Raw genomic sequence first — 14,340 nt, forward strand, 5'->3', positions numbered from 1 at the left:
ACCAGAGAGCCCAGCCGCTCCGTGTCAGATCCTGCAGAAATGATGAACTACATGCCATTCTAGGGGGTGCCCCTGCAACAACCCCATCTGTTGCTTCCCTGCTCCCCCAACTCTCCTGGGCTACTGTTGCAGTGCCCCCACATTTGTGTGATGAAGTAATAAAGAATGCAGGAATAAGAAACAGTGACCTGTTAGTGAGATAAAATGAGGAGGAGGCAGCCTCCAGCTGCTATTAGTCCACTCAGGACATTAAGCGGTGCGGGGGAGAGGAGCCCAGCATCCCGCTGCTATGATAGTCCAGGCAGTACAGAATCTTTTCTTTACATATGAAAGGGAGGGGGCTCATGGAGCTCAGCCCCCAGTTGTTATGATGAAGACGGTTACCAGCCGTTCTGTACCATCTACTGGGAATGATCGGAAATCATTCCTATTTTTACCCAGGCGCCCCCAGCTGGCCTCACCTGAGGCCAGCCAGGAGCACTCACGGGCTGCTGATGACGACGGATAGCAGTCATATTGTACCGTCTGCCACCGGGGAGGGGAGGGGAGGGGAGCGGATACTGCTCTTCACTGCCGCAGCATCGCGTCTACCAGCAGCATTCAGTAGACATACGGTGACATTGAAAAAAGTCAAGAAACGATTTTTTTTCCCTTTTCTTTCACGGGGGGGAGGGGGTAAATTGACGAGCTATACCCTGAACCACTCCAGACAATGTGTTTGACCCTACAGGCATTGGGAGCTCAGCCAAGAATGCAAATACTTTTCGGAGACTGTGGGGACTGTGGGATAGCTGGAGTCCTCAGTCCCCACTCCCTTCCTCCATGAGCGTCCATTTGATTCTTTGGCTTTCCGTTACGCTTGTCACACAGCACTGTGCTGTGGACTCTGTATCATAGCCTAGAGATTCTTTTCAAATGCTTTGGCATTTCATCTTCTGCAATGGAGCTCTGATACAACAGATTTGTCTCCCCATACAGCGATCAGATCCAGTATCTCCCGTACGGTCCATGCTGGAGCTCTTTTTGGATTTGGGACTGCATGGCCACCCGTGCTGATCAGAGCTCCACGCTGGGCAAACAGGAAATGAAATTCAAAAGTTCGCGGGACTTTTCCTGTCTACCTGGTCATTGCATCCGAGTTAAGATTGCTGTCCAGAGCGGTCACAATGGTGCACTGTGGGATACCGCCCGGAAGCCAATACCGTCGATTTGCGGCCACACTAACCCTAATCAGATATGGTAATACCAATTTTAGTGCTACTCCTCTCGGTGGGGAGGAGTACAGAAACCGATTTAAAGAGCCCTTTATATCGATATAAAGGGCCTCGTTGTGTGGACAGGTGCAGCGCTAAATCAGTTTAACGCTGTTAAAATCAGTTAAACGCGTAGTGTAGACCAGGCCAAGGAGCGGACTGCCCCTGTGCAGCCAAGAGGGACTGTTTTACCCCAGGACCACCTCGCCAAGGCTAAAAACAGCTGAGGCTGGTGAGACCGAGAAGGTGCCTTGCCACACATGGTGTCAGGGGTGGAATGCTCTGAGTGAGACTTCGTGGTGAACCTCTCAGGGCAGGGTAAATCACTCCCAACGAGAAGACAAAAAAATGGAGGATGTAGTGAAGGCACTGGTGCAGGCCACCGTGGCCCAAAAAGAGGCTACCAGGGTTCAGATGCCTACTCAGCAGGAGTCAGTGTGAATACAGCAGGAGATGAATCAATTACTGATGAGCCAGGCGGCTCAGGATCGAGCCACCTTGTGAACCAACTAAAGGCCCTGACCACCCTGATGTATGGCCCTGTCATAAACAGATAGTTAAAGGTTAATGTCTCTTTTACCTGTAAAGGGTTAAGAAGTTCAGTAAACCTGGGTGACACCTAACCAGAGGACCAATGGGGGGACAAGATACTTTCAAATCTTGGTGGAGGGAAGTCTTTGTTTGTGCTTTTTGTTTTGTTCGTTGTTCGCTCTTGGGGCTAAGAGGGACCAGACGTGCAACCAGATCTTTTTCCAATCTTTCTAAAACAGTCTCTCATGTTCAAAATAGTAAGTACTAGCTAGAAAAGGCGGATTAGTCTTATGTTTGTTTTCTTAACTTGCAAATGTGTATTTTGCTGGAAGGATATTTTACCTCTGTTTGCTGTAACTTGTATCTTAGGCTGCAGGGAAGGAGTCCCTCTAGTCTATATAAGCTGAAGACCCTGTAAATATTTTCCATCCTGGTTTTACAGAGATAATTTTTACTTTTTCTTTCTTTAATTAAAAGCTTTCTTTTTTAAGAACCTGATTTGATTTTTTTCCTTGTTTAAGACCCAAGAGGATTGGGTCTAAACTCACCAGGGGATTGGTGGTGGGGGGGGGGAGGACGTGGGGGGAAAGGTTAATTCCTCTCTGTTTTAAGATCCAAGGAGTTTGGATCAGTGTAGCCTTTCAGGGTAACCCAGGGAGGCGAAAGTCTGGGAGGGAGAAGGAGGGGAAATGATTTATTTCTGCTTGTTTTAAGACTCAAGGGGTTTGGGCCCTGGGTCCCCCAGGGAAGGTTTTGGGGGGACAGGGAGTGTACCAGACACTGGAATTTCTGGTTGGTGGCAGCGCTATCAGATCTAAGCTAGGAATTAAGCTTAGAAGGGTACATGCAGGTCCCCACTTTTTGGACGCTAAAGTTCAAAGTGGGAAAAATACCCTGACAGGCCCCATGGGACCTGGCTCCTGCGGGCCAGCAGCTACTTACAGAAGATGACGATGGATGACGATGTAGAGGCATATCTCCTCGCGTTTGAGAGAACGGCCCTGCGGGAGGCTTGGCCCCAAAACCAATGGGACAGCATCCTGGCTCCTTTTCTGTGTGGGGAGGCCCACGACATGAACACAGAAGCAGCTGCAGATTACCCCCAGCTGAAGGTGCAGATCCTGGTGAGGTCTGGCATGATGACAGCTATAAGGGCCCCGCAATTCCACGAGTGGAAATACCAGGACAGCAAAGCACCACGGCCCCAGATGTTTTACCCGATCCATCTAACCCAAAAGTGGCTGAGCCCTGAGACCCATGGCCCAGAGAAAATTGTGGAAATCATACTTTTAGATAGGTACATGAGAGGGCTACCACTGGACATACGAGGATGGGTCAGTCAAAACGATCCCTCCTCCTATGATGAGCCAGTTGCCCTCACACAGAGAGACACATAGCAGCCCAATAATTTTCTCGGACCACCGGAGAAGGAATGCGCCAGAATAGGAGGCAAGTCTCTGTGCGGAGGGCCAGAGTTGCCATAGCCCCAGGCAGAACTATGGAGGGGAAGAAAGAGGCTGAAGAGCGGCCAAAGATCACAAAGAGACTTGGGGTCTGGGGGAGAAAGACTGGGGGGGGTAAGGTCCAACAGCCCAAAAAATAGGGGCCTGCCCCGAGCAGGGTACAGATGTTATGCACGTGGGGAAACAGGGCATATAGCTGCCCAATGCCTGAACCTAGAAGAGCCATAAGGAAGAAAAACAAGCAAAAAAGACTGGCTGAAAAAAGGAGCGGACTGCCCTTGTGCAGCCAAGAGAGACTGTTTTACCTCAGGCCCATCTCACCAAGGCTAAAAACAGCTGAGGCTGGTGACACCAAGAAGGCGCCTTGCCACACCGTATTAATATTACTGAACGATTTTTTTTTCTAAATTTTCCCAAGCTTTGAACTGCAGTTCAACTCTAAAATCTGACTATGCAAAAATGGCATCTTCTTTCCCAACACAGTTGTTTCCTGGATGAATTCATAAATGCACCTACTGACATTACTGCATTTTAATCCTATGAGCTCTACAGAGTCATCAAAACTAACACTGAAAGTTGGATTCTATTCTTTCCTGTTCATCAGCAAAAAACTGGTTAGAAAGTCAAATCATTTACATCTATGAAAACCCACTGCAGGTTAGCTCTAACGCACAAGTGCTCTTGAAGACATAATATAAAGAGTTACAGAGGTTTAAATGAGGCCTCCAGAACCTCCATTACTGGTATGATGCACCAAATGGAAAGAACTGAACTGGACTCTTAGAACATAGGGTGCTTTCGCAGGGCTGGCAGCAAGAAAAAGACCATCTTTTTACTTTTCAACTGAGCAGATCTGATATAGAAAACAATGAGCAATAACATGGAACCCACCATTCCATTTTTACAGTCAGTTTTCAGAGCAGAACATTTCAAGTATTATTAAAGAAACCAAACAATTTTGGAATTATTCACAAGAACCACCCATCTCCCATAAGTCACCAGATTGGAGAAGCATTCAGCATTGCTGGTATTAAAAATTATTATTTTTTTTGTTTCTTAACATGAGAGATGCCAAGACATAGTAGGAATAGTCAGCTCCCACTCAAAAAGACAATTTTGTGCTGGAGATATCACAGCAGCCAAAGAGCCAGCCCAGGGACAGAAGTCTTCTTTTGGTTAAACAATATTGCAGTTTGTTTAAAAAGGTGTTTATTTGATATCTCTTTAAAATAAGGTTTAAAGTGAGAAGTGAGAGAAAAAATAAGAACATTATAAACACACAATATTGTTTAAAAAGAATAAAACTAAATGAAAACAAATCTATTGTGCCCTCATGACAAGCTTCTGTGTTGGGCAGTTTTCTATGATGGTTGCAATTTCACTAGCAGAGGGAAGCAGAGACGAAAAACAGAAGAGACAACAGTACAATTAACGTGTTGGGGGGTGGAGGGGAAGGAGGAGGACTAAAGTCCAGAGACATTTTTTGCTTCAGTATCTAGAATTACAGAGGAGTACAAGAAAGAGATTCTTGACCAAAGATTGTGATCCAAAGCAAGAGTGGGGGGTCAAGAACTTACAGCAAACAAGCTATGTTTAAAATGACAAATGTGCTACGTCTCTTTACTCTGAATACCTGAGGTCATTCAGCACATAATTCTAAAGCCTTGAGTTCAGTAAGTGTTTGCAGCTTATTTTTCATTCTTTTTCACAACTATTAGAGTGCCAAGAAATTGGACAGTTTAATTGTTTCAACAAGACATAGTTATTGTTGCTCTAAATCAATGTCATCAAAGTTGTTTTTTAGAGACAGCTGAATCCAATTTTCTTCTAAGGTCTGTGGACCCAGGTATAGGGTTGCCAGGTTTTCAATTGGAATGCCCCACTGAAAAGGGACCCTGGTGGCTCCAGTCAACACTGCTGACCAGGCCATGAAAAGTCCATTTGGCCACCTGCAGCGGGGCAGGCAGGCTGCCTGCTCAGCTCCACGTGGCTTCCTGAAGCAGACAGCATGTCCTTCTGGTTCCTAGGTGCAGGGGCGGCCACGGGGACTCCACACGCTGCCCCCGTCCCGAGCGCCAGCCCCACAGCACCCAATGGCCGGGAACCCCTGCCCCAGCCTGGAGCCCACTCCTATATCCTGAACCCCTCATTTCTGGCCCCACTCCAGAGCCCGCACCCCCAGCCCAGAGCCCGTACTCTCTCCCATACCCCAATCCCCTACCCCAGCCCAGAGCCGCCTCCCATACTCCAAATGTCTCGGCCCCACTCCCCAACCCTTCCTGTAGCCCAAACGCCTCATCCCCGGTTCCATCCAAGAGCCTGCACCCCCAGCTGGAGTCCTCATCCCTTCCTACACCCCAACCCCCAGCTCCAGCCTGGTGAAAATGAGCGCGTGAATGAGAGTGGGGGAGAGCGAGCAACGGAGGGTGGGTGATGGAGTGAGATGGGGCGTGGCCTCATAAAAGGGGCTGGATATAGGGTGGAGCCTCAGGGAAAGGACGGGGCAGGGGACAGGGCAAGGGTGTTTGGTTTTCTGCAAGTAGAAAGTAGGCAACCCTACCTGGGTACAAGTTTCAGATTTTGCAATCCACAGCAGAACTATCATTGATTGCAATGAAAGATTTACACTAAATTGCATTTATGGAGTACCTCAACTTTTAGTTATTATTTATTCAGTATTTTATTGTCAAATACATAAGATCACCTGTCACTTCCACTGACAGTGTGAACATGAAAGATTTTTAAAACAATATTCTAATTGATAGAAATAAAAAATTGAAATAAATGGTGCAGTGAATTGAAATAATGCTTTAACTCTCAGATTGCAACAATAGAAATTATTCAACCACCATAGAGAGAAATTTTATTTTAAAATGGAAAAAGAATCGCTTTGGTGGAATCTTTTTGGCCATTAGGTGTCACTCTTTACTTTCTGTGGTAGCATGGAAGTTTATGGGCCTATAACTGAGAGGAGAATCAGGTCTAAAGTACCATTTCTGCAGATTTGTAGTTAATATTTCTGTTAGACTTCTCATGGTTAATAAAAACTTATTCATATAACATTAACGTCCAAGTAGCTTTTCAAATTTGTGCCGTCAAATCTGGGCATAAAATGAGCAGTAGCTCAGCCATATTTGGGCCTGATTTTGCTTTCCTTAAATTGATGTAAATCAGGTTTAACTGTATTGTAGTCAATGCAATTACACAGGTGCCTGCCTGGCCTGATTTCAAGTCGCTCCTGCAGTAATCTGTTATAATTCAGCCCTTAGAGACAAAACAGTGCACAAAAGTAGCGCTATCTACATGGTCTTTTTCAATGCCTGGTAAAGTCAGCGGGAGCCTTTCCACTGGCTTCAATTAGCAACAAATCAGACCATTAGAAAGAAAGGTGGAGGTATGTCTCTGCCTCTTTGTTCTGTACAACAACAAGTGTGTTATCAGTGCCCAATAAATCATAGCATTGTCCAACCTATAGACACCAAATTAGGTTTTTGTGGGAGCAGAGTCCTCTTTGAAAGATTGGCACTGCCCATCTAAAACTCACACTATCAAAGCTAATAAATTCAGATGTAATGATGGAGTGGGGGGTCTGAACCAACCTGCAATTATAGCAAATGCCTAAAAATCAAACATCTGATGACAAAATGCAGTCACAGTAATGAAAGTCTTGATGAACTGAACAAAATTATCAGTCTTTATTTTCTTTAATTTTGAATTTGAGATAATTGGCACAAGAAAAGTCACTATTACCTTGTTATGTGTAAAGATTATCCGTAGTTCTGGCTTTATGATGCCATACGCCATCAAAAGATCTTGGATTTTTTTTAATTCCTCTTTACATTTTTTAACTGTTGAGTAAAACTGTTTTCTTACAGGAAGATTCTTAAACAGCTTCAGTGCAGCTACAGTTGTACCTGCAAGTGGGAAATAAGAGTGTAAAGCTAACATAAAAAGTGCAGGACTGGTTGAGTGTAAAGAAATAAAACCCTTCACTTGTGCTGAAAGAGGTTATTCTTCCATATAGGTGCATGTACATAATTCTTATTAACATTAATTAGAATCATACGTGCATGAAGAGAAGGACATACCGCTACATTAGCATTCCCCTCCACAGCAAGCTGACTGCTAGATTTCACAGCTGTGCAAGCTGATCATGTCCTTCAACTGGAGCTATGCTCAAGCTACTTGACACCTAGATCACACATTTTTTCCATTTCTGGCGAGCCATGAGGATTTACTGAATTAATCTTACTTTACGTTTTGATTTTTCTAGTTTCATCCATATCTCTTTCTCTGGTATTAGTAGACACCAATAAACTGAAGTTAAAATTTCATCTACAGTACATCTGCTCTAGTGCAGACCCACTAAGCTCTTGCCATATGTCTAATCATAGCCTCTTCTAATTCTGTAGCAAACTTTTCTACATCTTTCCCTAGCACCTGCTTATAATATACCTGAAATGAGAAACAATCCCACAGATATTTTTCTTGAAGCAAAAACCCACCATGTGAAAGTCAGCAATAAAATATACAAGTTGTTAGTCAAACTCACCTAAATAAGAAAAAAAAATCTTATTAACTATAAACAAAAGGAAAAATGCAGCAGTGCATTTCATTAAAGTTCTAAAGGAAATCCTGCTTCAGAAAGTGCTGATTATATTTGCCACTGAATTAACAGTAATACATATGAAATCAGCAGTATAAAATCCAGATAATAAAACAGTCACAGTTTATAAAGAGGCAAATTTGCTATATTATTTAATTATGAGGATATTTATATATTAACATCAGGTCATGATAATTCTCTCTCATATTTAATAGAATGCCACAAGGAAGGCTTTTTATAACTGAACCAAATACAGAATTAAAAATGTACCAAAACTAAGAGGTATTAAAAATCCCTGTCTTTGAAAAACAGCAAACAATTTAAAATATTAACAGGCAAACTGAAGGAGGCACTATCATATTTTACAAGAAAATTCTTAAGATTTAACTGTGCTGCTCTCTCAATTTAGCACACTCTATTTAAGCCCTGATTAAATTCCAGTCCTGCAATATGCTTCCTGGTATATTTTATACCAACTTAAAGAGTCAGCGATTTAGACCTGTGATATAAAAATATGTGGTTTTGATTGTGGTGTGAAGTTTTCTTTCTTATAAACTGACTGTACTACAGATCAGGTCTTAAATCATTCTAAAAGCTCTTTCAACAAGTTGTCAATCTAACTTGCATTTCTGAGTTACACAACAGACCAGAACATTCCACTTTGTGTGTCTAGGAGGGTAGGGGAAAGGGTTGTAACCCCATTATAACACTTTAATGTAAGTATTATTCTCTGTTACCAGGTAAATTTACTCAAATACCACTATTTTTTAATCGCATGCTAATAATTTTTATTATTTGTATTGAGGTAATGCCTAGATGCCAGGACACTGTATTAAGATGGTCCCTGCTTACATCGTTTATGTACAGTGTATATTAACTGACAAGGAGGGCTATTTGCCTACCCAAGCCAATCAGGTATAATTTAAAAAATTAGCCTGTAAGAGGTATATAATTTTATCTTACATTAAAAATGTACATAAATGAAGACTGAAGTACTCATATTTCAGCAGCAATCATTCAACCGTGTGGTAAATATAAAGGCCAAGACAATACAGCTCTTATCTAAAGTTTGACTTCAGTGGGCTTTAGATCACAGATTATAAGGCCCGAAGGTACCACTGTGATCATCTCATCTGGCCTCCTGCATAATACAGCTACAGAATTTCCCTGATACCTGTTTAAACTAGAACATATTTTTTAGAAAAACATCCAATCTTGGTTTAAAAATTGCCAATGACAGAGACTCCACCATAATCTTTGGTGAGTTGATTCAATGGTCAACTACCCTCTCTGTTAAAAATGTGCATCTTATTTCCAGTCTGATTTTGTTTAGTTTCAGTTTCTAGCGAGATCTTGTTATACCTTTGTTTGCTAGATTTAAGAGCCCATTATCAAATTTTTGTAACAAACTGTTTGCTTGCGCCCAGCTTACCAGGTGATCTAGATCACTATCAATAACCTGTCCCCTTCGGTATTTACAACTCCCCCGTTTTTAGGTCATCTGCAAACTTTATCATAATGATTTTAGGTTTTCCTGCAGGTCATTGATAAAAATGTTAAATAATGTAAGGCCAAGAACCTAACCCTGCTGGATGCCACTAGAAACACACCTGCTCCCCTATTTACAAGTACATTTTGAGACCTGTCAGGCAGCCAGTTTTCAATCTATTTAATGTGTGCCATGTTAATTTTTTACTGTTCTAGTTTTATAAACAATTTCATTGCAGTATCAAGTCAAATGCCTTACCAAAATCTAAGTATATTACATCAAACATTATCTCATCAAAACCCAATAGTTACTTTTGCAGGATCTATTTTTCCATAAACCCTTGTTGATTGGCATTAATTACATTACCCTATTTTAATTCTTTATTACTCAAGTATCTTATCAGCTGCTTCATTATCTTGCCTGGGATCAATGTCATACTGACAGGTCTGTAATTATCTGGGTTGTCCTATTTACTCTTTTTAAGTACTGGCGCAACACATTAGCTTTCTTTCAGTCCTCTGGAAGTTCCGCAATGTTCCAAGACTTATTGAAAATCAACACTGGTACAGCAAGCTCCTAAGCCAGCTCTTTTAAAACTCTTGAATGCAAATTAGCCATACCTGCTAATTTAAAAGTGTTGGACTTTAGAAGCTTTTGTTTAACATCCTCCTGAGTTATTGGAATGGAAAGTGTTTCATCATCACCATCATAGGATATGACTACATCATATTTTTTCCCTCAAACACAGAACAGAAATATTTAGTAAACGCTTTTGCTTTTTCTGCACTATCACTGACAATTTTACCATTTTCATCTAGTTATGGACTAATGCCATTATGATTTTTGTTGGTATCAACTGCCCCTTTCTTCCATTTGTTTATGGTAAAGTGTTCTTAAACAATTCCTATTTGCAATTAACATTTTTTCTGCTTGAATTCTTTCTACCAATTGACTTTGGCTCATAACCAAGTGTGTGTGCACACGCGCGCATGTGTGTGTATAAATACACACACACAATTTTATTATTGTATATATAATAATGGTTTGAACTTTATTCTGTTTCCATATAACAAATGTGATCAAGTTGTGATCAACTGTACCTAAGCTATCACAATTTTTTAGTTCTGCGATCAGTTCTTCTTTATCTGTCAAGACAAAGTCTGATACAGAATTTCCCTGTGTTGGATGCAACACCTTCGGAGTTAGGAAATTGTCATCTACAGATCTAGACAATGACAATGAACAAGCACTTAGTGCCAGACTACAACTGCCTCAGCAAAAGTGAATTGGTGTGGTAAAGAAAATGGAGGTTCTTCCTCCTCTATCGCTCCTGCATAGGAGGCAGCCAGAATCCTGCAGCTGAGTGAGTGCAAGGATGTGGTGAGGTTATTGGCACTACTGGCAGTGCAATGAATGTTAGGAGGAGAATGGCTATTGCTCTACTTCACTCTACACCTAAGCTGCACCATGAGTCTATTGCTGAGGGGACAGCAGACTGCTTGCTACACATTTATGTAAAAGTGCAAGGGCTGCTAGTGAACACACTCACCCCAACATGGCAGGAAAGCATCATGCCTGATCTTGGTCCTGCAGCCATATATACTGCTTCCACCCATCACTTCTCACATGGTTTGGCAAATTCTACCTTCCTCACCCAAGAATTTCCCTAAGTCTTTGAACATTAATTTGGCCCTAGAGTTTTATTCATTTCTACAGCAAATCTGCCTGGGCCTAGGGCACTCTGGCATTTTAAAGGGCAATTAGAATATTTTATATCCTTTATTTCAGCTCTGCCAACTCAAAGAAATGAGTCAGAGAAATAGCAACCTAGTCATAATTACCACCCGAGATCTATTATTTCTAAAGATAACGACAAGTTCTCAGTTTAATAATGAATGTAAGACTATAAAGTTTAAAACTGTTAAGGGTAGCCACTCAGCCTTTAAATGCTGCAGAGACCTTTCTGCATCTGATGGAGAAAAACAAAACAATCCCAGAGAAACAAAATCATGTTACATTTGCCTCATTTGTTTGGTCACAAAACACCAATTGATTCAACTACATCAGAGGTTCTCAAACTGTGATCCGTGGACCACAGTGGTCCACAAGCTCCATTCAGGTGTTCCGCGGATAGTTCCCTCTAAGGTGCGTGTTTGGGCGGCTGCACACAAGAGAATGAAGGGCTACCCACCTAATTAATGGAGCTGCAAAGGCGTGGCTCCACTAATTAGGTGCCTGGACCCTGGAGAAGACACACATGTAAGGTGAGGAGGTGGCCTTTGGGGAGAATAGGGGGTAGGTGGCAGGGGGCAGGGAGTGAGAAGATGGGGTGGGGGGAATTTCGGACGTGCAGGGTTGTGGTGGCCAGAGAAAGAGGCAACTTTCCCCAGCTCCAGAGCTGCGGCTGCCGGGGAGAGACAGCCCTCCATCCCAGCCCCAACTCGGGGACTGCGGCAGTGGCAGAGAGAGGGAGAGACCCCCACTCCTTCCCAGCCCCAGCTCGGGGGTTGCTGCAGCGGGGGAGAGAGGGCACATCCATGTGGCTTGAAAGTCATAAACTGAGTATCATAACACTAGAGAATTTCTTTTCATACCTTATTATAATTTATGTTACAGTGACACCTGGAAGCTCCCACATATAAAAGACACCCCAAACACCCTGCAATCTCATTTAGAGAAGGCGCAATAAGTGGATGTAACAAACAAAAACCAGAAGGCATGAGGAAGGAGAAAAGGAGAATAGTAACAAGAATGTGTGTTTACAGAGGGCAAATAAATAAGACAAATGTCAGCGTTCTATAATGGCCCCATACCTAATCATTACCTATTGGTAATTTCCTGTAAAGGCATCACAGGAGAAGTAGATCTTGAGGAGACAAGAGTACAGGGTAACTGATAACAGATTAATTAGAGAACATTCTTCTCCGGTCATCTTTATGCATAAAACAAAGATTGAAAATCCTGTTGGAGAAGCAGACAGAAAGAGTGGTGGAGGCTGGTATTGCTGATGGAGGGCAGGAGGCAAAATGATAAGATACAAGAGCAAATAAGTAAGGAGAAGTTGTGGCGGGCTTCCAAGGCAAGAATCACAAGCTCGTATTTTGACCCAGCAGAGAAAGGGATGCCAAGGGAGGAACTTCAGATTGCATGATAAAACTAAGAATGACAGGCAGTAAGATAATCTTAGCAGAAGTGTTCTGAATGGACTTGCAGGGAGACAGGGAGGAAGATCAGGGCAGAAGAGCCTACCATAGTCAAGTTAGGAGACAATACACAGGACAGACATGGGAGTTCATTTTAAAAAGTGCACTTCTATGTGCCTAAACTTTGAAACGTGGCCCCAAAATATACATTTACTGCTAGAAAAGTTACCCTTTTACCTTGCTCCTCCCAAGTTCTCTCTGGAGTGCAATACAATTTAGGCTGGAATTGATGTGCAAGATAATCTACATATTCTGTACAAAACAAAGACAAAGGTCTACTGTGAAAAAGAAGGGAGAAAGGAGGTTGCTAGTGGAAGGGTGCTGTCAATGCATCAGATAATTTATGCTTGTGTGTGTATTACTACTCCTCAAGAAGAAAGAATGTGCGATAGAAAAATATGACTCTTGTACTACTGAATGCACCTTCTCTGTATTCAGACAATATATAACTCACCCATTGGCCACAATCTCAGCCATGTATGAGCACCTGTGTATGGCTAAGAGGCGATCAGAAGCTCTCCAGTGCCCCGAAAACTTTCAAGACTTTGGGATTTAGAAAATAACAGTGATTGTGCCTGTGAGTACGTTATCTAGCTTTTCAAATCATAAACAATTTAGCACAGCAAACACAGGACAGACATGGGCTAGACATTCAGCTGAACTGAACTGCTTAACAATGCAGAGACATTTCTGTGATAACTTGTTGGCTCTGTAAAAGACCTCTTTTCTTTTCCAGGTGCAACTGGATTTTTTCCTGCTGGAGATGGGGGGAAATCTCTTGTTCGTGAGATTTGTTTGTTTGTTCCTTGTGTGGGGCTGTGAGAGACTTTTCTGTTCTCATTACTGGAGTCTTCAGAGATTTGTCTGTTTGTTTATATGCTGAGGTCGTAGGAAACTCATTGATTTGATTGTTGCAGGACTTCTGTGATATTTACTAAGTTTGTCTGCTCTCCTTTTGAGAATTATATATGCTCTGAGGTTGTGAGAGACTTCCCTCCCTATACAATAATATTTTCCACATATATAGCATTTTTCATTCTTAGATCTCAAGGCTCTTTACAAAAGGCGGATATTATTACATATTTTACAGGTGGGGAAAACTTAAGGTACAACTTTGCAAAAATGTCCATGCTTTTGGGAATTTATCTCAAGTCACTTAGGGCCTGATTTCCAGAGGTTCTGAGAAGCAGATGGTCCCCGCTGATTTCAGTTGTAGTTATGGATGCTCCGCTATTCTGAAAAGCAGGCCCACGTTGTTTCAAAATAGACACCCAGAGTTCTAGACGCCTAAAATTACTGAACTTTCAAAAAAATGTAGACATAAGTGACTGAAGTCACCCTGTTCTTCTGACTCACAACCCTGTATTTGTTCCAAAGCTTTCCACTGCTGGAATAGTGGGATAGACTCTGGCTTGCTGCTACACCATCCAGACCATTAAAAGCTTTTTTAAAAAGAACAATTTAACCATGGTAGAAAAGAGACTTGTGGGAATTCTGTCTTGTGCCCAGTAGTATCATCTGCCAGAGACCCTTCACAGGATTACCTTAACAGAATTTCCCAAATACAGTGTTGATGGCTATTCATGTTGTAAAAGAGAGATCTGGGGTTCAAAGCTTTCATCCCTTATGTTTAAAAAAGTTACAAGGCTAGGAAACAAAGGAAATCTGTGGTTCAAGCATGCACAATACATTGTGAGCTAACAACACAGCACGTCTTCATAAGAACATTTTCCCACACACGAAGAAAAAGCACTTGGAAGACTAGGTATATGCAACAGCACCAGTTGGTGACAAC

The 14,340-nt window shown here is 42.3% G+C and overlaps 1 protein-coding gene across 13 annotated transcripts in view; it reads right to left on the reverse strand.

The window, feature by feature from the left end:
• The window catches only part of PMS1 (PMS1 homolog 1, mismatch repair system component), a 111,673-nt gene that overhangs the window by 72,556 nt on the left and 24,777 nt on the right, over positions 1-14,340 (reverse strand). For 10 of the 13 annotated variants that reach the window (XM_050916333.1, XM_050916334.1, XM_050916337.1 and 7 more), the window contains one exon: positions 6,998-7,161. In XM_050916333.1, the coding sequence (XP_050772290.1) occupies positions 6,998-7,161 (164 nt within the window). Of the gene's footprint in view, positions 1-6,997; positions 7,162-9,962; positions 10,031-11,937; positions 12,304-12,745; positions 13,089-14,340 lie in introns of those variants that run through there. The other 3 variants (XM_050916340.1, XM_050916344.1, XM_050916345.1) reach the window with 3 other exon arrangements.

The sequence above is a fragment of the Gopherus flavomarginatus genome, chromosome 10, assembly GCF_025201925.1.
Source record: "Gopherus flavomarginatus isolate rGopFla2 chromosome 10, rGopFla2.mat.asm, whole genome shotgun sequence".
Taxonomy (NCBI): Eukaryota; Metazoa; Chordata; order Testudines; family Testudinidae; genus Gopherus; species Gopherus flavomarginatus.